We start from the raw sequence: 23,590 nt of genomic DNA on the forward strand, positions 1-23,590 counted from the left end.
CTTGTTACCTCTTGCCATCAACTGTGTCTAAAATGGCGTTCCCAGAGCTAACCACACACCAGATATATCTGACCAGAGCAAAAAGCAGGGCCTCTCCGCCCTCTTGCTCTGCAAACTAAACCTGTACTGATGTGGGTTGATCCCCTACTTCTCAGCAGCCACAGCCATGCTGGCTCCCACTGCTGGGCACAGCCAACCTCCAAAGCCTCTTCAAGGGCACTGCCTTACCTTGGGGTTCATGGAATCTCCAATCTCCATCCCACATAATGCCTTATTCGTTTTATCCACAATGGCCATATAATCCAGATCTTTCTAGACACCCACTCTGCCACTCAGCACAGCCACCACTCCCCACCAGATTTGTGCCATTCACATTAACAGGCATGGCCCCTCCTGGCTTCACCTGGGTTCTGGCAACACCGAAAAGGCTAAGCTCACAGGCAAAGCACCTTCAGAGAGAGAGTGAAGAAATGGAAATGGAAATGGCAGCCCACGGCCTGACAAGCAAGGCCTAGACACCAGATGCTTTTGTGCTCAGGCCAAAGGTCTGCTGTGGTGGATTTCATTTCCTGGAGAACAGGACCGATTCACCAAGGGTAAGGGAGTTCAGAGACCTCCCACACATCACACCAGGGATCCTACCCAACTCACCTTCAATTTCTTGCAGGCCAGGGCTGCCGCCTTATTCTCAGCCTCTGCTTTGCGGCGCCCTTTGGCGACAAAGGTCATGGGACAGGGCCAGAGCAGAGTGAGGGTGGACAACTTGGTCTTGGTGCCCACAGTATGGAACTGCATGAGGTTCTACATGGAAGGCAAGAGAGATGGCTATAGAGAGGCAGTAAATGCAGTTCTCAGAGTGCTGAGGAACCCAGCGATGGAATCAACCCCCATCTCAGCAGGTGCCAAACAATGGCCACGTGAGATTACCACTGGCCAGCAGAAGCAAGCCACAATAGGGCCACAGCTCCCTAGGGCAGGGCTGGCTTCTCTGGCAGTCTGGTGGTTTCACAGCAGAAGACAGACAGTGTCTGGGACATGCCGCCACCTATCCTCCTGGCCCACTGTGCTCTCAGCACCCTTTGAAGCAAACAGGTATGGTGGCAGCTGTGGGTCATACCTGTCAGTGCGAGCCAAAACCAGGCCCATTCTGGAGGTGCATAAAGGTCTTAGCCCTGGGGCAAACTGTGTTTATGGAAGCCCTAAACCTGGTCACAGACATGACATTCACACCTCAGCAGGACAGCACCTCCCCCACCCTACTCCTGCCAGTTGCCCCTGACCAAACTTGGGTTTCCCGCTCCTACCAGCCCACCCCCAGAGTGCCCTCAGCAACTTCCATTCAGTCCTGGCTGCTTCACCCTCTTCACACTCCAAGGGCCTCAAGGCCCCTGCCTGGCCTAGGTGCAAGCTGAGGGTACAGGTAACCTCAGCCTTCTCACACACTTGTAGCTTCCCTCCTATCTGGTCCCAGGGAGGAGCAGACATAACCAAGCCAGCTCCCCACCCACACACACTTCTAGGAGACCCAACTCACCTTTGCTGTGGAGGATGATGTTGCTATCTGAATCACTTTGGCCAGAAGGTTCTTGGGAAGTGGAAACTGGGTCAGAGCCCTAATAGCACTGTCGTCGTCTGTCATTTCAAAGGAACCCCCCCTGGGAGGACCAAAAGTTCAGATGAAACAGCTCTATCTCTTCATGGGCCAATTTCACCTCAGGCTCTGAGGCCAAGGGCATTAAGACACTGCAGTGGTGCAGCAGGCAGCAAGAGGCATGAAAAAGATGGCAGGCCAGGCATCTTCGCATGGCCTCTGATCCTCTCAGACACACAGCATGATTGATGCTCCCTCCGTTCCCCCCCAAACAGATAACTGAGGGCAGAGGCCCAGGGGCAAGCAGAGCAAGGGCTGGGCCTTAGAGGGACCCAAGTGTGACCTGGAGGGAGGGTCCTTGCTGCTGTTTTGCAGAAGCCCAGCCACACAGAGAAGACCACTCTCCCCCAAAACGGCAGACATACCCATATGACTAACGGGACACGCGGGCTGCGAGGCTGGACAGGGGCCCTCCCTCTTCAGAGAAGGCTCTCAGGGAATATCACCCATCCCCGTGTCAAGGTGCAGCCAGCTTTCCTGCATCCCCCACGTCCAGCTGTACCTCGAGTCCCTGAGTGAGGTGTGGGAGTCCTGCTGGGTCATGGACAGGAAGTCGGTGACATCAATGGTCCCCTCCTCCAGCTCTTCCTCCTCATCCTCCTCTTCCTCCCGGCCCAAGGAGCGGGACAGACCCCCAGGTCCCCCTGGCCGGATGCTCTCAGGGTTCAGCTGCCGCCAGGAAGTAGGTGGCATGGTGGGTTCTGGGCGCCACCAGCTGTCAGCCGGAGAGCCAAAGCGATCAGCTAGCACGCGGTATTTGGCTGCATCAAACAGCTCATTTCGGGGACCCAGCAGGCCCCAGCCCTGGAGAGGAAAGGAGTGTTATGAGGATCCATCCTCACACCTCAATCTGCCCAGAACCTGCCCTCTTACACTGTAAGTCCCCTTGCAGGAGCCGTACCTCTCTGTACCTGTCTGCCCACTCCAGCCCCCAGTCCTGAACTGGGCATCAAAAGGGCATTTAAAATATCTAGCTCTGACACATGAAAATGACAAGGTAAACCTTTAAACCTAATAGAAAAAAAAAAAAAAAAAACTCCACAGGCAATGGGAAACCTGATGCATTCACAGAGTGATCTAGAAGCTTCAGTGTATATAGCAGTTAGGAGAAATGGAGAGCCCACAACACAAAACAGATTTGTCTCTGGTCTAACCTAAGAATCCTATGCTGAGAACATACTCTGGAAATAACCTGGGATGCTTTTAAAGCTTTTAAAGCCATTTACATAGGGACACCAGGGTGGCTCAGCGGTTCAGTGCCTGCCTTTGGCTCAGGATGTGATCCCGGAGTTCCGGGATCGAGTCCTGCGTCGGGCCTCTGCATGGAGCCTGCTTCTCCTTTCTCTGCCTATGTCTCTGCCTCTTTCTGTATCTCTCATGAATAAATAAAATCTTAAAAAAAATAAAAAGAAAAACATTGTATATAAAATATATTATTTTAAAACGTATTATACCTTCATTCTTTTCTAAAGAATACCAAATAAAATGTGTTGAGTCTCTAGCACACACAATGCAACATGCTGGCTACCCTGAACATCATCAGGAGAGACGAGACCTGGTCCCTGCCTTCAAGAAATTCAAAATCAGTGAGGCAGAACTGAAATGCAGATGACCAGAGTCTAAGGAACCACTGAGAAGCCAGATGAACATCATTAACATAATTCCCATCCAATAATAATTCCCACACTTTAAGTGTGGATAAGTGTGGATAAGTGTAGTAAGTGTGGATAAGCTTCGGGCATTTGACACCTCCCTATAATCTGTAGCTGTGTCCTTTCTTTCTTTTTTCCCAAGGGGAAGATGAAGGACCTGAGAGAATGTGCTTTTGGGAGCTGTGAAGAGTTGACAGGACTATTTTCCTCTGACAGTCAGGAACAACAATTGGGGATGTGAAAAGCAAACACTGTCTTTTCCTTTAGTCTGTCCTGAAGCTAATCTGTATAAGATCTACAATTAGGATACAATATTTTACATACTGAAAAAAGACTGTGCAGTTAACACAAACTTAAAATTTTACCTTAAAAAAAAAGAGAGAGAGAAAAGATCTTCAACCTCAGTACTCATTAGGGAAATGCCAATCAAAACCAAGAGACCCCACTTCGCACGATTAAGACAGCTACCAAAAAGTGTTGGTACAGATGCAGAGAAATTGGAACCCTCATGCCCCGCTGGTGGGAATGTAAAACATTACAGCCACCGTGGAAAACAATATGGCAACTTCATTAAAAAAATTAAGAAAAGATCAACCATACAATCCAGCAATTCCACTTCTGGGAATTGAACACAGTGTCCCATAGAGATTATTTATACACTCATGTTTATAGCATTATTCACAAGAGCCAAAAAATGGAAACAACCAAAGCGCCCATCAATGCATGAATGAATACAAAAACAGTGGCACATCCATACAACAGAGTATTACTCAGCTTTAAGAAGGAGGGGAATTCTGGCATAAGCTACATGAATGGACCTTGAAGACACTGTGCTAAGTACAATAAGCCAATGACAAAGAGAGAAATACTGTAGGATTCCACTTAGATGAGGATATGAAGTCTCTAGAGGAGTCGGAGACTCCAGAGGAGTCTGTTTCTCTGAGAAACAGGCAGTAGAATGGTGGCTGCCAGGGGCCGATGGGGAGGGAAATGAGAATGGAGATTTGTTGTTTAATGGGTATGGAGTTTCAGTTTTGCGAGGTGAAGAAGTTCTGGAGACTGGCTGCACAGTGCCTAACACTATGCTTAATACTAGTCAACTATTCACTGAAAGACGGTGAAGATAATAAAATTTACATTTTGTGTAACATCACAATTCAACAAATATATAAATCAAAAAGAGGCTATGAGCAGAGCATAGATAGGAACAGAAGAAGGGCCAGGAAGGAACATGACCACAAACTCGCTACACACAGGCCACCTATGAACATCCAGAGAAGAATGTGTCACCCTCGGTACTACTGACATTTGAATGTCAGCTAATTCTTTGTTCTGGGGGGCTGGCCAGGGCATTGTAGGGCATTTAGAAGCATCCCTGGCATTAGGGCAGTAGCATTCCTTCAGCTGTGGCCAACAAAAACGTCTCCAGATGTTAACCAAACATCCATGGGGGTCAAAATCCACCTCCATCCCTATTGAGATTCCCAGAGGTAGAGCTGCTCTGAAAGATGCAGATTTCTGAGAAATTCAGCAGAGAGGGTGGCTAAACTAGTAAAAGATAAGATTTCCCCAGGGAAAAGGGGATAGAGCACACACAGATGTTATAAGAGGGTGGGAGAGGAAGAAGAGCCTGTGGTGACCCTAACAGGAGGAGAGTGGGGTGTAATCCAGGGGTTGAGGAGAGGGGCTCGAAACATTTGGGTAAAATGAGGCTCAGAAAGGCTGGCCAGCCAAAGTGTTGTTCCAGTCATTCAATAATCACCCAGTGACCACTGCTATCCATTAGGCACTGTGGGGATAAGGCAACCAGCGAGCAGGACAAGGGACACAATAAGCAGAGAAGGCTGTGTCCTCTCTGGCAACCAAGAGGAAGGATCAGGATACTGAAGCATGTACAAAGCCCATAGAAAAGACTCAGAAGAGGAGGGATCTGGAAAGTAAAGGGTGGGAGAGGAGACAGAGAAGAGACACAGAAAGGGGATAGAGACCAGAGAAGGGTGATGTGGGGCCCAGGCTAGGAAGAGGGCCCTTCCTCCTCAAACGCAGGGAAGAGGTGGGGACAGTGAAGGCCTGGGGATTCAGTGGAAGAGAATCTGAAGGAATACTGGGCCCCCAGCTTTGTCCCCACTGGAGCAGAAGTGAACACTGGGGAGCCCTAGCAAGATTCAAGGTTGGCAAAGAGGGATGGACAGAACACTGGTGAGCAACACTGATGGGCTAAATACTGGGTAACCAAGAACCTGAAAGCAGCCCATGCCCAACCACTGGGAAGTGACAGAAGCAACAACTGCTTGTGTCCCAAGTAAGAGACAACTGTGTGGCTGCAGGGAAAACCCACGTGAGGTAACGGGAAAAGAAAAATAGAAACCAAATGGAAGTATATCCATGGTGCCGTACGAAGGGAGTGTTTTTCATAAAGAGCTCTCCTCCATGTCTTCTGAAACCACAAGAGGCAGGTGACTACAGTGGCAAAAAACCAATCCAAACCCAAACACCCAGGTATTCCTTCATTGGCTGCATAACCAGAGAAAAAACACAAGGTGAGAAAGCCAGGTGAATAAAACACCTGTGAACCTCCACCTAGAGGCACTTGGTACCACAAAGTCCATCAGAGCCCGGGGCCAGGACTTTCCCAGACAGAGGTTGGCCTGGCTTTCTCAAGGGAAGGGTCACCTTGAACAGCTGGCAGGCTGCAGCCGCAGCCTGCCGCTCAGCGTCGATCTTCTTGCTGCCATAGCCTTCTACCTCCACGCTCTTGGGCCACTTTATGTGGAGGGTGACTTTCTGGGGAAGAGAAGAGAGAATCAGGACCCGCGCCTTTCCAGACCGCAGAGTTGCTGCAAATCACACAAGAGGATGAACAGTGCAGCTATGGGCCTGACGGCAGCAGAGCCCAGTGCAGGCAGCACCCCACGCCCATGGCTAACCCCCATGAGGCTCCAACCTTCCCATCCTCAAGCCATTCATCCCACCTCAAGTTGTTTTGCTTCTTCAAAGTGCCATGTTCTAGCCAGAAGGCAAGGTGGGACCCATCTTTATTGTTAAAAATCTTCATTCAGAATGGTTTGCCTGCATGCTTCTGTGGGTCCCAGGACCTATGAGACTCTGGGAACAGGAATCTGTATCAATTCTGACCCTCTGCAGTCCCAGTGATCAACTGGGACCAGAACCAGGGGTCAGCGCACAGGCCTGTCATACCCAAGATGGCACCTCCTCACCTCATCTCTTTTGTGCTCCCTTTCTCTAAATCAGGCTCTTTTTCAGACCTAGCTTTGCACTGAGATTCTCTGCTGACCATTCTCAATTCACAAAACCCACTCTATAGCCTCCCTGACAAAGAAATCTGAGGGAGAAAAAGGCAGCCAGCCTCTTTCCTGAAAGTCACACCAACATGTCTCCCAGCCACCAGTGAGTTACCTTTTTCTTCGGTCCATTTGTGTGCACGTAGACCAGTTTGTCTTTTGCATGTGAGATGCCGAGGGCTCTTCCAATTACACTGTTGAGAAGGTTTTTGGGCTGTGGGAACTCTTTTAATAGGTCCCTAGAAGCTAAGAAAATAAGAACAAAAGCATTATAGTTGCTCTTTTTCTTTTAAAAACTCCATGGGGTGTGTATCAGGACAACCCTGGGCTGGATACTGAGGATGTTGGCTCATGACCCCACACCACCCAGAAGTATCTTGGAAAAGGAGAGAGGCACAGCTTCAGGGTCTACAGGGGATAGTAAACGTGCACAACCAAACCCACTTGCACAACCATTTCCTGAAGAAGGACCAGTGAGCCACACACCACAGAGGAAAACAGCCAGCAACCTCCTCCCCATAAGCTCCTGATTTAATACATCAGCTACAAAAGCCTAGATGGCAACAAACCCCCGTGTCTGAGGTCTGAAAGAAGGTACCGAACAAAAGGAAAAACAAAAAACAAAAACAAACAAAACTCACCACACACACAAACTAGAAATTGAGACAATGCAAGGCCCCTCATATAATGAAAGACACAAACGGGAGGGTTGGTCCCAAAGTCTGAACACCAGGCCCTAGCCCTCAACTGCACCTCAGCATCCTACAAAAGGCCTCTTGGAGCCAGATTATACATAGGGACATTGATCGGGGATCTCCATAGCTGAGACAGACATAAGCTATCCCTCCCCCAACTTCACTGGAGTCAAGTGGAGGCAGGATGCATTAGACACCAGAAGTACCTCACTTTTTTTGACTTGTACTTTGGATCAATCCCAAAGTATAAATGGGTGAGACGTCCAACTAGAGGCAGCTTATGCCAGACACAAGGCTCAGCCAGGCCGGGAAGAAGGCTGGGACCAGCTAAAAACAGAAGTAAGGGCCCCAAAGCACCAAAGCAGCCCTTCAAGAGATGCAGGGTCAGACACTGGCAGAGGAGATGGGAAGCCTTTTCATTCTGCACCCACAGCCTCTGGTGTTATATCTGGTTTCAAACCAGTTCCATAAAGCAAAACTTTGTACACCTGTACCCATTAGTCATAAATCAGCCAGGGAGATTTTTCACCAAAGGCCACCCTGATCCTCATGGGTCCCCTAAGAATGGTGGTGATGTTGGGAAGCCTCTGTATTTGGACAAAGCTCCTCCAGGAGCTGATGTAACCCTAATCCTGGATTGAGACCGTTTTCCTTGGCGCAGATGACGGTGTCAACTGGCTAAGAGGGAGGCTTCTCCCAGACTCTGGCTCCCTCTAAAGAACTCATAAAGCAACTCAGATTCAAGCAGTTAAGACTCAAAGGGGTTCCCACAAAGGGACCCAAACTGAAGGAGGCCACCAGAGCCCCCAGGCACAACAAGAGTTGTGCACTGGTCCCCCTCCGGCTCTACAGGGCAGGTTAGTCTGTGTCCATCGTCTAGGCAGGGACGCAGGGACGCGCTCACCGGTGTCATTCCCTGCGCTACTCGGGAGACCCAACGCTGGGACCCCGCGTCCACCTCAAAGACGGAAGTGCCAAGCGCCCCTGGGGAGGGTGTGCTTACCCCGATCTCTAACGACCCCATTCGGGCGGGAGGTGGGGTCTCCCGGTCTCCCGCACGCCCGCCACGTCCCGCGCCTCTCACCTACTCTTGCCTGGTGCGGGCGCTCCGGGCCCCGAAAGTCCGCGGCCGCGGTCCACTGGGCCTGTGCCGCCCCGAGCCTCACGAGGGCAGCGCCGCGGCCCGCCAGGCCCGCCCCCGGCCCGCGCCCCGGCCCTCACCGTTCACCATGCTTCCGTCGCCGTCCCCGGGGCCGCCAGGGGCCACCCCTGCCTCCGCCTCGGCGGCGTCCTTCGTGTGATCGGGGTGGGCGCAGCCTGACGAGAAGCCGCGCGAGCGTCCCTGTCGCCCGGCGGCGCGGGGGCCCGGCGGTCGAAGGCGCGGAGAGACGCCGGCCGCCAGCGCCATGAGCCTCCTGGCGGCCGCCATCGCGCTCCCGCCGGCCCCCGCGGGCCCGGAGCGGGGCAGGGACGGGGCGGGAGGGCGGCAGCAGCGGCCCGCGCGCCCCCTGGCGGCCGGGAGGTCCGGGGCGGGGCCACCGAGGCGGGGCGGGCCGGGCCGGGCGCTCGTCTCACTCAGCTGGGGGCCCCTTTCGCTCTGCGCTTGTCACCTGCTGGGCAGCCTGGGGCGGCTGGCACCCAGCTGAAGTCACTGTCCCGCCAAAGCCCAACCCACAGACTCGTTGCCTGAATCGGGGGCGGAAGACGGAAGGGGGCTCTGGGAAAGTTCAGGCCTGAGCTCAACGTCCATCCAAGGAGATGAACTCCGGGTTCCCTCGAGGTCCCACCCATTGCTCATAAATGCCTTTCACGTGCCCTGGCAAATTGGTTACCCTCCAGACCCAAGAGGGAGGATGGCCGCTAAACCAGGGCACCCCCATCTCATTTAATGGCTTACAGTGTAAACCCGATGAAGAATCCAGATCCAGGACAGGGAAGATCTGAACATAAGCAGACCACTTTTAATTCCAGGGCTGGAGTCAAAGGTGAAAAATACCAGACTTGGATAAGGGGCCCAAGAACTGAGCTGGTCCAGCAGTGTGAGTCTGGAGCTGCTGTTCCTTACTTGTTTGAAAGCCAAATGGTATTCTATTTCCAAAGTACTATGTCTGGGTTCTAGCCAGGCTCATTCCCCTTCTGCCTTGTTCCCCTTCTGCCTTGTTCCCCTTCTGCCTCGTATGGCACTGAACAGAGATTTGGCTCAGCTGGGAATCACACTGAGTCTGCATGTTGGGGCAGTGACAGCAAGGGGCTTGGTTAGAGGTTGGCAGCGCAGCTGGAAATAAGCCTGGAGGGAGGGTTTTGTTTGTGTGTTTAATAATTCTAGATCTGACTCTGATGACTCCCGGTGAGCTTGTTAAAACATTGCTAGGAGCCACCCCCAAGTTTCTTATTCATTAGGTCTGGAGGGGGGCCCAGGAATCTGCATTTTTAACAAGTTCCCAAATGATAATGAGACTGCTGGTCTGGGACAACATTCTGAGAACTGCTGGCTTAAGGGCAAGAACATGGGATATGAGTCCTAATACTTGGGCTTAGTCCAAGCTCTGCCACTTGGCAGCTGTGAACCTTGGGCAAATTCATCAATTAGGAAACTGAGGACACATTCGCTCTACTCATTTGGTGTGGCTATAATAAGGATAAAATGGGAATGTCTGGAAGGCGGCTCTGCAGAGTGCTATTAGAGAAGCGCCTCCGCTGAGGTCTGAGACAACAGGGGACAGAGCCGGACAAGTAAGTCCCTTAGAGACAGAGCCAGGGCAGGAAGGGGCAGCTTCAACTTCCACTCCTCTAGTCCCTTCTCAATAGGCTCTTAGCAGGAAAGAAGCAAAAGGAAAGGTGACCTTGGCGTCAGTGGTCTAACCTCACAAGGGGACACCACCATCCATATCTAACACCCCTATCCAAATCATCCACGCTGGGATGGGAAGACCCTTGGGGCAGAATATGATTACATAATGGCTTTGACTTTGGCCAAGTGTCCCTTTAATTTGCCAAAAGCCAAGGCATCCACCAGCTTCAGGGTAATTTTCAAGGACTGTTAGCAACCCAAATTCCCTCAAAAGAATCTAGAAGTTTACCAAGCCTGATAATGGCATTAGGGGCTGAGGCCAAATTTTGAAAACAGTGGTGTCTGAAGGCTGAAGGAGACAAAAGCCTAGACAGAAAGACCCCACCCCCTTGGCAACCAGGGCCTGGGTCCATCATGGCGCTTCAGCAAGCCCTCAGTACAGCACTCTGTTCTGACAGCCACATGCTCAGGCTAAGGCTGGAATGCTATGATTTCTTGGATCTGCTCCCAAAGGGGCCAAAGTGTAGGGATAGATACAAATCAAGACTACCCATGAGCTGTTAGCTATTCAAGCAGAGTGACAGGTACTTGGGGTTCACTATACTATTTTCTCTATTTTAGAAAACATATTTTAATAGATATTTGAAATTTTAGGTTTTAAAAAAAGCATCATGTGACACCAACCAACTAGTTGGTTCTCAGGGAGCTCCTTGACCCCGTTTCCTATTTCATTTATTTCATATGGACTCTAACAGCTAATATCACCTTGAGCAAATATTTCACTTCCACAAACCTCACTGCCTTTTATAAAGTGAGGGCAACTCTTACACCAGGTCTTAAAAACCTTCTGGTTTTGTGATCTTCTCCCCATTGGCCTAGAGCAGGGGTTGCCAAACTATAGCCCACAGACTAAATCCACCCACTGCCTGTTTTTATCAATAAAGTTTTATTGGAATTTAGCCATGTTCATTGTTTTATGTATTATCTATTACTGCTTTCACACTATAATGTGAGTTAAGGAGCTGCAAAAGAAACCACATGGCCCACTAAGCCTAGAATAAATATTTTCTGACCCTTAAAGTTTGACGACCCCGGCCTTAAAGAATTTTGAAGAAAGGTAGAAGGGCTCAGGTATGCCCTCTTCCTTTCCACCAACATTAAAGACTTCTCCTCCACTCTCCATTTTTTGGAGGGAGAAAGTTGACTCTTTTGCCTGTGAGAACAAAGAAACTTTTGAAAAAAAAGAAATTGTTACTGGCTCAGGGATCTCTCCGTTCATTTCTGAATCAAGCATGACATCTGATGCTAAATGTGCTAAACAACATCTGGTAGTGTGGAATTAACGTGCAAAGGACCTGCAGAATACACAGGAGGATGTTTTAGGACTCTAATCTTTAGAGGCCTCAGGAAAAAGCAACAAGAGGATGTCTAAGACAGTCCAGACTATGGGCAGACCGGAGAACTTCTGGGGGGGCAGGGAGAAGGAGCATCTCAGTTGACATTCTGTCAATGTACTCAACCACAGTTATATTTTATGGATGGCCAAAGTGGCAAGAAACGATCCACTTGGCTGGCAACAAGAAAGGTGAAGGGAGCTATAGGAGCCAGATGGACACCCTGACCGTCCTACCCATCCTCATGGCTTTTCTGTCCACATATGTAAAGCCACAGGGTCCTTGTAAGTAAACCACCATACCAAGAAGAGGGGACACATCTATATGAGGAAATGACAGGAAGCACTAGTCCTGTGGCCCCCAGATACTGCCAGAAGGGGTGTTATCCCATGTTGCTTTCCAGTGCTCTACGTCTTAAATCAGAGTAGGTGGGAAAGATTGACAAAAGAGGCTCTCAATTTCTTCACCCTTTACCAAGGAGGCCTTGGTAAGAGGTTGGCAGTACAGTGAGAGTACACTGGTAAAGAAGGTAAGTTTTTTCCAATTCCAAATCTGACTCTGATGGGCACTGTAACCTATTCAAGTGGCCACCATTTTCTAAGCACCGTTTTCCTGTCTGAACAGCAGAGACTGTTTCTGCCACACACTTCCTTCTAAAGGCAGAGGCACCAGTGAAGCCAGTAGGGAATCAGAAAGCATGGCAGAAAGGCCCAACAGTCATGTGTAGACTAAAAAGTCTGTTGCTTCTGGGATGAAGAAATGGAGGCAAGAACCCTTTTTAGGTTGAAACAGAAAGAGAGAGAGGAGGCAAAGATGCATACACCCATGGATGCTTTCTGGAGGCACAGCTGTGAGGAGACAATCAGGCTCAGGGGCGGCTGTGCACCTCCGGGGAAGACAGTGCAGGGACTGTTCCCCACCAGGAGCAGCTGCCCCCCACGTACAGCAGCCTTCTCCTCTGCCTGTGCTCAAGGAGGCACTGCCTAGCCGTGCTGCCTGGTTCATCCCACCTAACCATCTTTAAGCTTAGCCAAAGCACATCTGACACTCTCAGAGCCACTCACCTGCCATGTTGGAAATGTTAACGTTCAGCCTTTTCGAGTTACAGGGCATTTTAAGAAAGAAAAAAAAAAGGGCAATCAACTCTTGTTTTGGCAACGGTAGGGGGTTGGCATTTCTTTAACACCTAAGTCAAATAGTCAGAGGGAAGTATTTCTGTCTATGCTGCTATATGGAGTCAGGGCCACTGCAGCAGGAGGGCATCACATGTGGAAACTCCAGGGGAACAGGGCAGCCTCATGGGCTGCAGAAACTGAGGTGCTCCATGCTCCCCAACCCTTCCTGAGCTCTTGACCTTCAAAGCACTTTACAGACAGAACCTAAAGTGGAAATGCTATCTCCACACGAGGCAGAGACTCTATGACCTAAAATAGTTTTCTTCCTCCAGGCAACTGGCGTCAGGGTGTGAACAAGCAGCCAAGGGGCAGAGAGGGGCAGCTGTCAGGATAAGCAAGAAGCCACCAGGAGCACTGGTCTTAGCAGAGCTGGAGAAGATCTAAGTCTGAGGGAGGAGAGGAGACACTCACAGGCAGAGACGCTTCCCAGGTCCCACTACCGGCCCCATCCCTGGGTACCAGTGCACCTGAGGTGAGCTGTTGCCTGTCTGGGTGCTCTGACATCCTCCCTAATCAGGAGAGCCTACCCTGCCGAATGGACTAAGAAACAGATTTTAATGTCAGTAAAGTGCTTTGAGGAGCTGGGAGGAGATGAGGAGGAGATCTGCCTGGCATCCCCATAGCCTCCAAGATGGAGGACACTGGGCCTGGTTAGGGCTCTCCGTTCTGGCCCTGCCACAAGTGCCTGTGCTTTCTGAATGACTTGAGCCAGGGACTGCCTAGAAGATCCAAGCCCTGCAGATTCTTCACACTAAGGCTGAACACTCAGACTGAGCCTGGGCTTTATGCCTGGTCACACAAGAGACCACAGGGTCTAAGCTAGGTGGCCAAGGACCATAAAATAACCCAGACCTTTCCAAATGATCTCTCCCTGAGGGTTCCAACAGCTCCACTAGCCCCACTCCTCCTCACTTGTTTTCCAGAGGACCGTGACCCTGGCACCCGGGCTCCCACTGCCACCCGCCTCCCCACAAACCCTGGACCAAGCTGATGCTGGAGGCAAAGGCTCCTCCCTTACCTCGAGAGATGGTCCCTCCAGGGGCAGGGTTGACACACATGGGTGGAAGGCGGGGTGGGGGAAGTTTGCACTGACGCTGCCTGTGCTGGGCCCGATCTGGGGAAAGAGAGAGGGCATCAAGGTGACATGTTCTCACTCCTCACAGTTACAGACCCCTGGACTGACTCACCTCAGAGCCTCTGTGAGGAGCTCTGGGCACGGGACTGCTGGATGGTATGTGAAGCCAGTCACAGGGTCTGAGAAACAGTGCCACCAATTCCACACAGAAAGAAGGCAATGGTCTTCTGTAGAGATGTGATATGTGATAACTTTGTAGAGATCCCTTCCTCTCAAAAAAGCCCCCAAACTCTCCCTGTTCCCTGAGCCACCTTGTGTGAGCTGAACAACCATCCCATTTCCTCCTCTAGAGCTGCAAGTTGTGAGGATGAAACAAGAAAACAGCTGAAAACTGAAAAGCCATGGTACCGTGTAATCCCCCTTATCTGTCTTCCACTTATGGTAGCTAACCTTGTGTCTGCTGTTGGTTCCTGGATGGCCATTTTAGCAACCAGGTCTCAAATTACTCTTTACTTCTAAGAAATGGGCAAGAAAGGACCAAATGACTATGGAGGTCCTCCCTAAGCCCAGACCAGACCCACACTTACCAGCCTTTTCTCTCTTTATAAAAGTTAATGATTTGCCATTCCAAATACTTCCACTCATTTAAAGATTAAATACTACTCATCAGTGACCTATACTTTTTTTTTTTTAAAGATTTATTTATTTATTCATTCAGAGAGAAAGAGAGAGAGACAGGCAAAGGGAGAAGCGGGCTCCATGCAGGGAGCCGGACGCAGGACTCGATCCCCTGTCTCCAGGATCATGCCCTGGGCTGCAGGCGGCGCTAAACCGCTGTGCCACCAGGGCTGCCCCTATATTTTTTTAAGATTTATTTATTTATTTATTTATTTATTTATGATAGACGGGGGCGGGGGGGGGGGCAGAGACACAGGCAGAGGGAGAAGCAGGCTCCATACTGGGAGCCCGACGCGGGACTCGATCCCGGGACTCCAGGATCGTGCGCCTGGGCCAAAGGCAGGCGCTAAACCACTGAGCCACCCAGGGATCACCCTAAAGTACTTTTTTAAAGAAGTTCCCAAAACTTTGATATTCATGAACATCACTGTTGCACAGGAAGGTGGGAATGTATAGGTAAATAAGGTTTCACATGTTTACCACCATCTACATGGTGAAGACACCACTGAATCACTGGGTCTGGGGTAAAAGGTACATGAGCATCCTGCTCTCTTTGCTCCACTGGTTTCAATACGATAAATGGGGCAGGAGAGGAGCAGGCAGAGACAGCCACACACACACTACACACTTGAGCAGCAGTTTGCTCTGCTACCATGATGTCCATTTCCGTAATGCAAGATGGCTCATATACAATTGGTACATAAGGGAATGGTATCAGGAAAACATGAGAACCGTCAGTTCAAATGTGATTTCTCTAAGGCAAAGGAACTGGAACAGCAAAGGTAGATTTATAATTTTCAGCAAGAAAACAAAAGACTCTTCCAGATATGTGTGTGTATACACACACACACACACACACACGCGTTTTTTTAAGAGAGAGAGTGCGCACATGAGCACAGGAGAACAGGGATGGGAGGGGCAGAGGGAGAGAGAGAAAAAAAAAAGAGAGAATCTTAAGCAGGCTCCATGCCCAGCACAGAGGCTGATGTGGGGCTCAATCTCATGACCCTGAGGTCATGACCTGAGCTGAAATGAAGAGTAGGACGCTTAACCCACTGAGCCACCCAGGTGCCCCTCATTTATACTTTTTAAAAATTAAAATTGAGTGCCTGTAGGGAATCAAGGTGATAGATACATGGATGTTCACTATACAATTTCTTCAACATTTCAGTAGTTTTGAAAATTTCTATAATAAAATGTTGGGGGGAAACACAAGTAGCTACAGTGAGGTTCCCCTCCCCCACAGTGCCAGCTGCACACACGCCTTACTGGCAGCCCCACGGCTCAGAGCCCCACTGCCACCCGCACGGCCTCAGCACTGCCAGCTTTGCTCCCGAACACACACTCTGTACATTAGCACTGTACTGCGCTGCTTGCCTTGGCTGTCCACGGCATATTCCCAGGCCCCAGTGACTGCTATTGTCACACTCTGGCCATAAAGTTGCACTCTACTGCCTCGGCTCTGTTTCTCCCACAAGCCCTCGTATGACATTAGAGGTGTGTGATTTTGCAGATAACACATACAGTGTTGTAGCAGAAATACTTGTAGGGTCTTCTGGAACAAAGTGCCTAGGATCAAGGTTTATCTTGAACTTAAGGTGGAAAATGACCAGCTCAACCTCTCCAGTCCTGTTGGAGAAGGGTTCTCATTCATATCCAGGGATGCTGGATTGAAAAAAAGGAATAAATAATTTGATGGTTATTGTTTCATTAAGCATTTTCAGTAATTGGGGGCAGGGAAGTTGTTACAGTCCCACAACCTCACTGAGCCTTCTTCTGACCATGGAGCTGGAGGAAAACTGTCCATTCTTGCTGTTGATCTAGTGTTTTTCAAAGTTTTGTGATGACTGTTAAAGATTCAGCTTCAGATTCTCTTTGTAGCCTGTTTCTGATGGCATTACCTCCGAGACAAGAAACTTGTGTTAAGAAGCCAGTAAAGGCAGTAACAGGCCACTTACCAGGCACACAAGTGTGCATGCTGGGAGGTGCTGGCAGCTGTAATGAATTACATAAGAGGAAAGATGGCAGCCACAAACCCAGTGGGCCACTATCCACAAAGCTGCAGGGTACTGCTATAGCTCTTACCTTCAGAAGCCTCAAATGGCCTGCCCCCTTGAGACTCTAAGCCCCTGAGTGCAAGAAAGCATAGCTGTCTCCACACTAGTGTCTCCTATATAGGTGCTCAATCATGCAGCCACATAGCACACAGCACACCGCATGCTGAGGCCAGGCTGTCACTCTCTGGCAAAACACTGGCTACAAGTCTGCATCCCAAATAGATCAATCTACTCACATTTATCAAGGGCCTGCCAACTCAAGACTAAGGGCTGGAGACAGACCACAGCCAAGGGCTTTTCCTATATTATCTCTAATCTTCATTATACCTCTGAAGATAAGGGCTGGAAAACAGGATCAGGTAAGTTAACACCTTGCTAGTGTTAGTGGGGACCAGATTTGAACCCCAGTCAGTCTGACTCAAGCTTTACACCATGTGACATTTCCCTTCAAGATTCATGACACCTTAGGGAGCTCATAATCTCACCATGAGGAGCAGAAAAACATAAAAACTAGGTAAGAAATAAAGAACAATCCTATACAACAATAAAAATGTCACAAGGCCAAACATGACCAATTGCCAAGGTCATGGTGCAAACCACAAGTGATACTAGCATTCAGAAGGCAGGAAAGGACATTCGGCCTTAGAGTCAGAAAAGAAAATGTAGGTTTGCCTCAAGGAAAATATTCAAGACAGTAAACTCTTTCTGATTAATGGTTTTCCCTGAGACTTTCAAGCATAAAATGGTTGTTGGTAAGAATGTAACACTTACCTGTATGGAAAGCAAGGCCCCAAATCAGACTATGTGTGATAATTATGTCCCGAAGCTACTTAATACCACGGATTGTGAATTTACCAGGTGTCAGGCCCTGTTCTAAGCTCTTTACATGCATTAACTCCTCTGATCCTTACAACAACCCTGTGAGGCAGGTACTAAGATCTGGCCCACTTACATCACGAGGAAACGAAGGCACAGCGGCCCAATCATCTGCCTCCAGCTTTGGCCAGCCAGGGTGCAGAAGTGTGACATGAACCAGGCATCTGGCTCCAGAATTTTTGCACAGTGAGGCTATGTTGGCTCCCATGAAATTGAATCTAACAACGTCATCCCAGACAAAAAGCCTCTCAAACAAATCAATCTCCAGCCTAGAAAGAAAACTCAGCCTAGAAAGAAAATGCTCTAAAGGAATTTTGCCACAATTCTCTCACCTGGTACCATCTCCTCATCATGTGGGAGTGAAACAGCACAGAGAAAAAGGAGGATTATGATTTTACTGAGCTCTCCACCTCTTTACAAAACCAATGCTGTTCACTCAGACACTCCCACCAGGAGAGAACCTATTTTCATCCAACTTTCACAAGTGGGTGGACAACAAAGCCCACTGATTAATAAGTAAACACAAAGCAATTAAGTGTACTTCATTTTCAGCTCAAAATCAAAATGTGCTGTCCACACTAATCTCAAACCCAGTGTTTCCCTTTTCAGACACTTAACCAAAGAAACTAGGATGACAGAGATTAATTTTGTGCAATATAATAACAGAGTGGCTAAAAACAAACAAGAAGGCAGAAAGAGGCTGCTGAGCCCTGGGACTTCCAGGCCTCCTTCTGATTTCACCCAACAGGACACCACTCAGCTAAGGTTTTCCAGGCCTCTAGGAACATAAGTGGGAGAGGAGACACAACGGGAAGGACCCTTTCTTTTCTTTTTTTTCAGTAGGCTCCACACCCAGCGTGGAGTGCCATGTGGGGTTCAAACTCAAGTTCCTTGGATCAAGAGTAGCATGCTCAACTGACTGAGCCACCCAGGGCCTCCAGGGGAGAGCCTTTTTAATCAGTAGTTATAGAAGGTCTATTATGGTTGATTTGTAAAACGCTCAGACAGGAACTTCCCGGTCTGCATCAACAGAGGTAACAGGCCTTTTACTCACTGTTCCCTAAAAGGAGGCAAGTCATGCTCCTAAGATACATACACAAGGCTCTCTGAGATGTGGTCCCTGAAGGCTTCCCCAGCTACAGCACTTCCTATAAGCATGAATAAACACTACCCTGCAGGCCAGCCATTGCTCCATTCTATCACTGCTTATACAACCCTCTGACCCTATTTGCTAGAGAGCGTGATTCCAAAACCTGCCACGGTTTCTATGACCACTAATATAACAATGACCCAATCCACACTCACCATCATTTGCTGAGGCCTGCCCTGTGCAAAATGCTATGCCAGGTGCCATAAATGATAAAGGGACACAACAGGCTCTGGCTGCAGGGAGCTTCTAATCTAGGGATGTGGAGATTAGATCCGAATAAACTAAGCACAAGAAAATACAGATATGGTCCTGAGGAAAATCAGAGAGAGGAGGGACTGAATTTGGTTGACAGAATCAAGAATGGTTCATGGAGAAAATGGGATAAAACACTGGCTTAGAAAAATAGATGGGCTTCCAATGAGCAGTGAGTACATGTGAGAGGATATTCAGGGAGAGGAACAGCAAAGGAACACAGGGATGCGGCCAGGTACTCAGCCATGGGGTCATAAGCACTGTGTGAGGGGAAGGCAGAGAAAGGACTTTGGTGAGTCATCCAAAGAAGGGGTCTAAGGGGTCCTACACACTGGTAAGGAGTCCCTGCAGCCTTCACAGCTGCCCGTCCCAGGGAAGGAGGGCATGAGGTCGCAGGCACAGCTATGTTCTTACCTTTTCTGAATGAGTCCAGGCTGAACATTTCTGGCCAGGAGGGAAAGCTGGAAACCTAAGAAGGAGGGCCAAGAGGCAATGGTTACAATTCTCAGTCCGGGACCCCACAGAGAAGATTTCAAATACACAAAAAGCATGGTCCAGAAGGTGAGACAAATGAAACTCTTCACTACTGAGCACCAACTGCTGCTCCTAGCCTTAAGGATGGAAGGGCCATCTCCACTCTAGAGTAATTACATGGCTCTGTTTCTTTATCACTGAGAGCTTTCTTCTTTTCTCTGTCCTAAACTCCCTAAACCCTGCTAAACAGAACGAGATGCATTTCATCCTGAGAGACGTATTTCCACCTCATCACAGCACTTTGCAGTTTTCCTGGGACTTCTGGGAAGAAAGGAAATTCTATATGGACCCCTTTTCTCATCTGGCACCAGCGAATGGGACTGACTGCCTTATGGACAAAGTAGTTTACTGAACTTTCACAAAACCCAGTCAAGACCCTAGGGATGGGACCTGATGGCAGTATCAAAAAGTAAGTGGACTGTGATTCAAAGTAAAAAGCCTTTCGTGGCAGAGTCTATTATACAACAAATATTAAGTTAAAATTCAACTGTTGGTGGGACGCCTGGGTGGCTCAGCAGTTGGGTGCCTGCCTTCAGCTCAGGTCGTGATCCCGGGATCCGAAATCGAGTTCCACATCGGGATCCCTGTGAAGAGCCTGCTTCTCCCTCTGCCTATGTCTCTGCCTCTCTCTCAGTCTGTGTCTCTCATGAATAAATAAATAAATCTTTAAAAAAAAAATTCAACTGTTCGGCAAAAATTTTGGTACATTTTATTCATTTAACTGAGGAGTATACTTAGAGCCTTAAAACATACAGAGAGAGAGAGAGAGAGAGAGAGAGAAGTAACACCTCTGGTTTAATGATTTTTGTTTCAAAAACACTCAAACTCACTTATAGATGTTTTTAATAATGTAGTACTCCTGGGTTGGTGCAGTAAACTTACGTGGCCTCAGTTTAAAAACATCTACACAATGTTTTAGCAAACCAACATAATGTCCAACATTACAAGGAGTCTAATAGGGCCTACACTCCTGCTTCTGACTGCTTTCCCATCTCATTCTCAAATCACGGGGAGATGGGGGTGGAGGGCTGACCTGGGGCCGAATCTTTCAGGTCCATAGCAGGTCTGCCCTGATGGCCTCCTCTCCCCCAGGGATGCCGGAAATTTCAGCCGATAGGATATGGTAGCTCAGAGAGAAAACTTCAATACAATATCAACAACGACACAATTCACTTTAAGAAGTTACATTCTATAGACTCCTTCTATCCAAATTAGAAGAAAAAGGGTATAATTTGAGATCCTAATTTTAAAGAAAATCTGATTATAAAATCTAAAACATCTAAGCAATTATTGAGTCACAACATTTTCTTGCTAAGAAAGAGTAAATTAATTTGCTTATAAACAGACTGTTAGTTCTGCTTTTAAAAAGTCCCTGGCCAGGGGCACCTGGATGGCTCAGTGGTTGAGCACCTGCCTTTGGCTCAGATCGTGATTCCGGGGTCCTGGGATCAAGTCCCACATCAGGCTCCCTATGGGGAGTCTGCTTCTCCCTCTCCCTATGTCTCTGCCTCTCTTTGTGTTGTCTCTCATGAATAAATAAATAAAATCTTTATTAAAAAAAATAAAGTCCTGGACCCCAAAGCCACATGACACTATCTTTTCCTATATCAATCTAAAAAAATCTGTATGTTATTCAAGATAGGATGTTTTAAAGATATCTTACTGAGTTCCAGAACATTTCAGAAACTGAAAAAAAATGTGCGTTCCTTGAAATATAATTATGTTGGAAACTTTTATGATTCAGAGTTTCTCTCAAATAATTCAAAGATAAGTAAAATAATATTATGTCAAGAGTTCTTGCATAATGAAACACCACTTAACTCCAGGTAGAGTCACTATGGGATGATTCAAGGACAGAGAAATTCCATAATGGCTAATTAAAAATGATAGCCTTCTTCTAAGACAGTCACAAATGGATTTAATATGTGCCTTTGCTTTACAGTGTGGCTGTATGTGAGATCTGCCACTGCTTTGTGTGCATGGCTAAGTCAACTTACCTTACACGAGCAGTGACAGTCTCAGATTTTGTAGGCTTTTGAACTGAAGCTGAATTCTCTCCTTGCAATTCCTCATCACGAGGCTGGGCCTCCTCCTAGAAAATACAAGACTGGGTCACTATCGGTCACCATAGTGATGAACCTCATACGAAAAATAAAGTTGCTGCAGACCACTGAAATCCATTTACTGACTCTAACAACAAGGACAAGTTTTGTTAATGGCATGAAACCCACACTGGACACACTGGCCTCACTTCAGGACCTGCCATGACAGACAGACTCACAACCCATCAAATTGTGAGCTGCCCTACATCAGCACCTGTAAGATATCAAGAAAGAGGTGTCATGGTGAAAAGGGGCTTGTAGTCCTGAAAGCATTTTCTCCAAGCCCAGAGCAAAACCTGCTTCCAGTTCTGAATTCTAATCCCATAACGACTCTAATATGACCCTACCTAAGATAGATTAAAAAAAAAAAAAAAAAAAACCTCTTCCAGGTTAGGAAAATAATGATTACTGAATACCATTTTCAGAGTTCACAAAGTACTTCCACAGACTTTAGAGCAGTTAATCTTTGCAACTTCCCAGTTAGGTAGAAATTATCTTTCCCAGAGAAGGAAATTGAGGCAGATTTTCCCAAAGAAAGTTATGTAAGTTGCCCAAGATCCCATAGCTGCCTCAGGGCAGAATGGAAATCTACAGTTAAGTACTGGACTCCAAAGCTTTCCATGCTTACACTACACTATTTTTCTTATTTCTATGGTACTGTCCTGTTGCCTAGATGTCCCATGGTTCATTCCTGGAAATAATATTTTATAGTGACATAAAGGTTGAAAGTGGCAAGAAGGGTCCAATTGATAAACTTTGGACCATGGCTACAGAAGTTAAAACATTTGGAGAATAATATTCTTTGGAGCTAAAAGGACAACCTACATAGTTTTTTTTTTTTTTTAAAATTCAGCAAAGGATGTATTTCTTGCATCTTAAACAGCTCTACAAATAAAGGGCATTATCATAAACTCTATCAGGAAAAAGAGAACTCCCTCCTGGAAACTCCAACATTCCAAGATTTAAGTGTAAATAGTAAGATATAGTCAAGACCCACAATGACAGTGGCTTTACAGCCTTTAAAGAACTGCAAGGGAAACCATCAGACAATGTCTCCTTTCCCTCTGGCCAGTAAGTTGCAACCAAAAACAGTTTTGAGAGTCTGCACCTGGCCATCTGCAGTCCACCTGCTACAGTCTATGGCAAGACCCTGTGGATTGGGGTTGCAAAGTGGGACAATCTCTGCCTTACAACATCACAATTAAGGTGACCAACGTTGCTACACAAGGAGTAGCTAGACAGCATCCTGACGCCATACTCCAGGCTTGGGGGTTCTGAGGACCCCTGGGACTCCAGTTCACTGCAAACAAAGGACCCAACATGCATTAGGTCTTCCCCTGCGAAATGGGGCAAGTCACCACCAGCAAACAAAGAACACCTCACCCCTTGGCCTCCCTCAGTGACAAGGTCGGTGCAAAACGGGGCAAACCAAAGGAGCCAGAATGCACCAGGCCTCCCTTTGGACGAACGGTCCAGGCGGCACGGGGGACAGACAAAGGTCCCGGGGCACTCCAGGAGCTTCCTCCAGGCCCTGCCTCGGGGAACCGAGCATCCCCGGAGGCGGAGGCGTCGTTGCGCCAATGAAGCGGCCTCTCCCGCGGTCCCCGCGGAGCCCCTAGCTACCAGGCCCGCCCCAGCGGACCGGCCTGGCCCCCGCCCCCGCCCAGGCTCCATGGCAACGGCAGGCCGAGGCCTGGCTGCCCACGGCTCGGCCCGGCCGGCTTCGCGGGCAGGCCTAGGATGCCCGGCCTGCTCCTCGGGCCCGCCCGCTTCTCCGCCCCACTCTCCGCCAAGCCGGCGGTCGGACCCGGGCCTCTCCTCGCGCCGACCACCCCCGGCCGCGGCAAGCTCCTCAAGGGGACACGAAAGGGGAGAATAAAAAGCCCAATTCACCTGTTGTTACAGATGTGAAACAAGCCTCGGTGCACCGCGCATGAGCCGCGGGCCCCCCCAACCACGGCCGGACTACAACTCCCACCAGCGGCGGCGCGGCCCCTTCCGGGTCCCGTGGCGGAAGTCCCGCCGGCCGCCCCGGCACTCCCCGCCCCGCCTCCCGCGGCCACCCCGCGTCTCAGCGGGTCTCCAGCGGGTCCCCCCACTCGGGGCTCGCAGTGGCCCCCCAGGGCTCACGCCTCCGGGCGGCCAACCCGCGGCGAGACCCCGGCGCCGAGCCCAATGGGGGGCGGCCGCGGCGGGCGCAGGCGGG

General features: G+C 49.0%; 1 protein-coding gene across 6 annotated transcripts in view; it reads right to left on the minus strand.

Annotated features, from left to right (window-relative positions):
* DHX30 (DExH-box helicase 30) overlaps positions 1 to 23,432 on the minus strand; it is a 29,380-nt gene extending 5,948 nt beyond the window's left edge. Inside the window, exons 1-11 of one of the 6 annotated variants that reach the window (XM_077859073.1) lie at positions 23,278 to 23,432; positions 21,280 to 21,374; positions 20,316 to 20,422; positions 19,163 to 19,217; positions 13,679 to 13,774; positions 12,550 to 12,578; positions 6,721 to 6,851; positions 5,977 to 6,087; positions 2,154 to 2,455; positions 1,535 to 1,655; positions 652 to 801 (exon numbers count right to left, since the gene is read on the minus strand). In XM_077859073.1, coding sequence (XP_077715199.1) covers positions 652 to 801; positions 1,535 to 1,655; positions 2,154 to 2,455; positions 5,977 to 6,087; positions 6,721 to 6,851; positions 12,550 to 12,578; positions 13,679 to 13,774; positions 19,163 to 19,217; positions 20,316 to 20,340 — 1,020 coding nt within the window. In that variant the 5' untranslated portion in view covers positions 20,341 to 20,422; positions 21,280 to 21,374; positions 23,278 to 23,432. Of the gene's footprint in view, positions 1 to 651; positions 802 to 1,534; positions 1,656 to 2,153; positions 2,456 to 5,976; positions 6,088 to 6,720; positions 6,852 to 8,521; positions 8,745 to 12,549; positions 12,579 to 13,678; positions 13,775 to 19,162; positions 19,218 to 20,315; positions 20,423 to 21,279; positions 21,375 to 22,767; positions 23,158 to 23,277 lie in introns of those variants that run through there. The other 5 variants (XM_077859074.1, XM_077859071.1, XM_077859076.1 and 2 more) reach the window with 5 other exon arrangements.
* Positions 23,433 to 23,590: the final 158 nt, after the last annotated feature.

This window comes from Canis aureus, chromosome 19 (assembly GCF_053574225.1).
Source record: "Canis aureus isolate CA01 chromosome 19, VMU_Caureus_v.1.0, whole genome shotgun sequence".
NCBI lineage: Eukaryota > Metazoa > Chordata > Mammalia > Carnivora > Canidae > Canis > Canis aureus.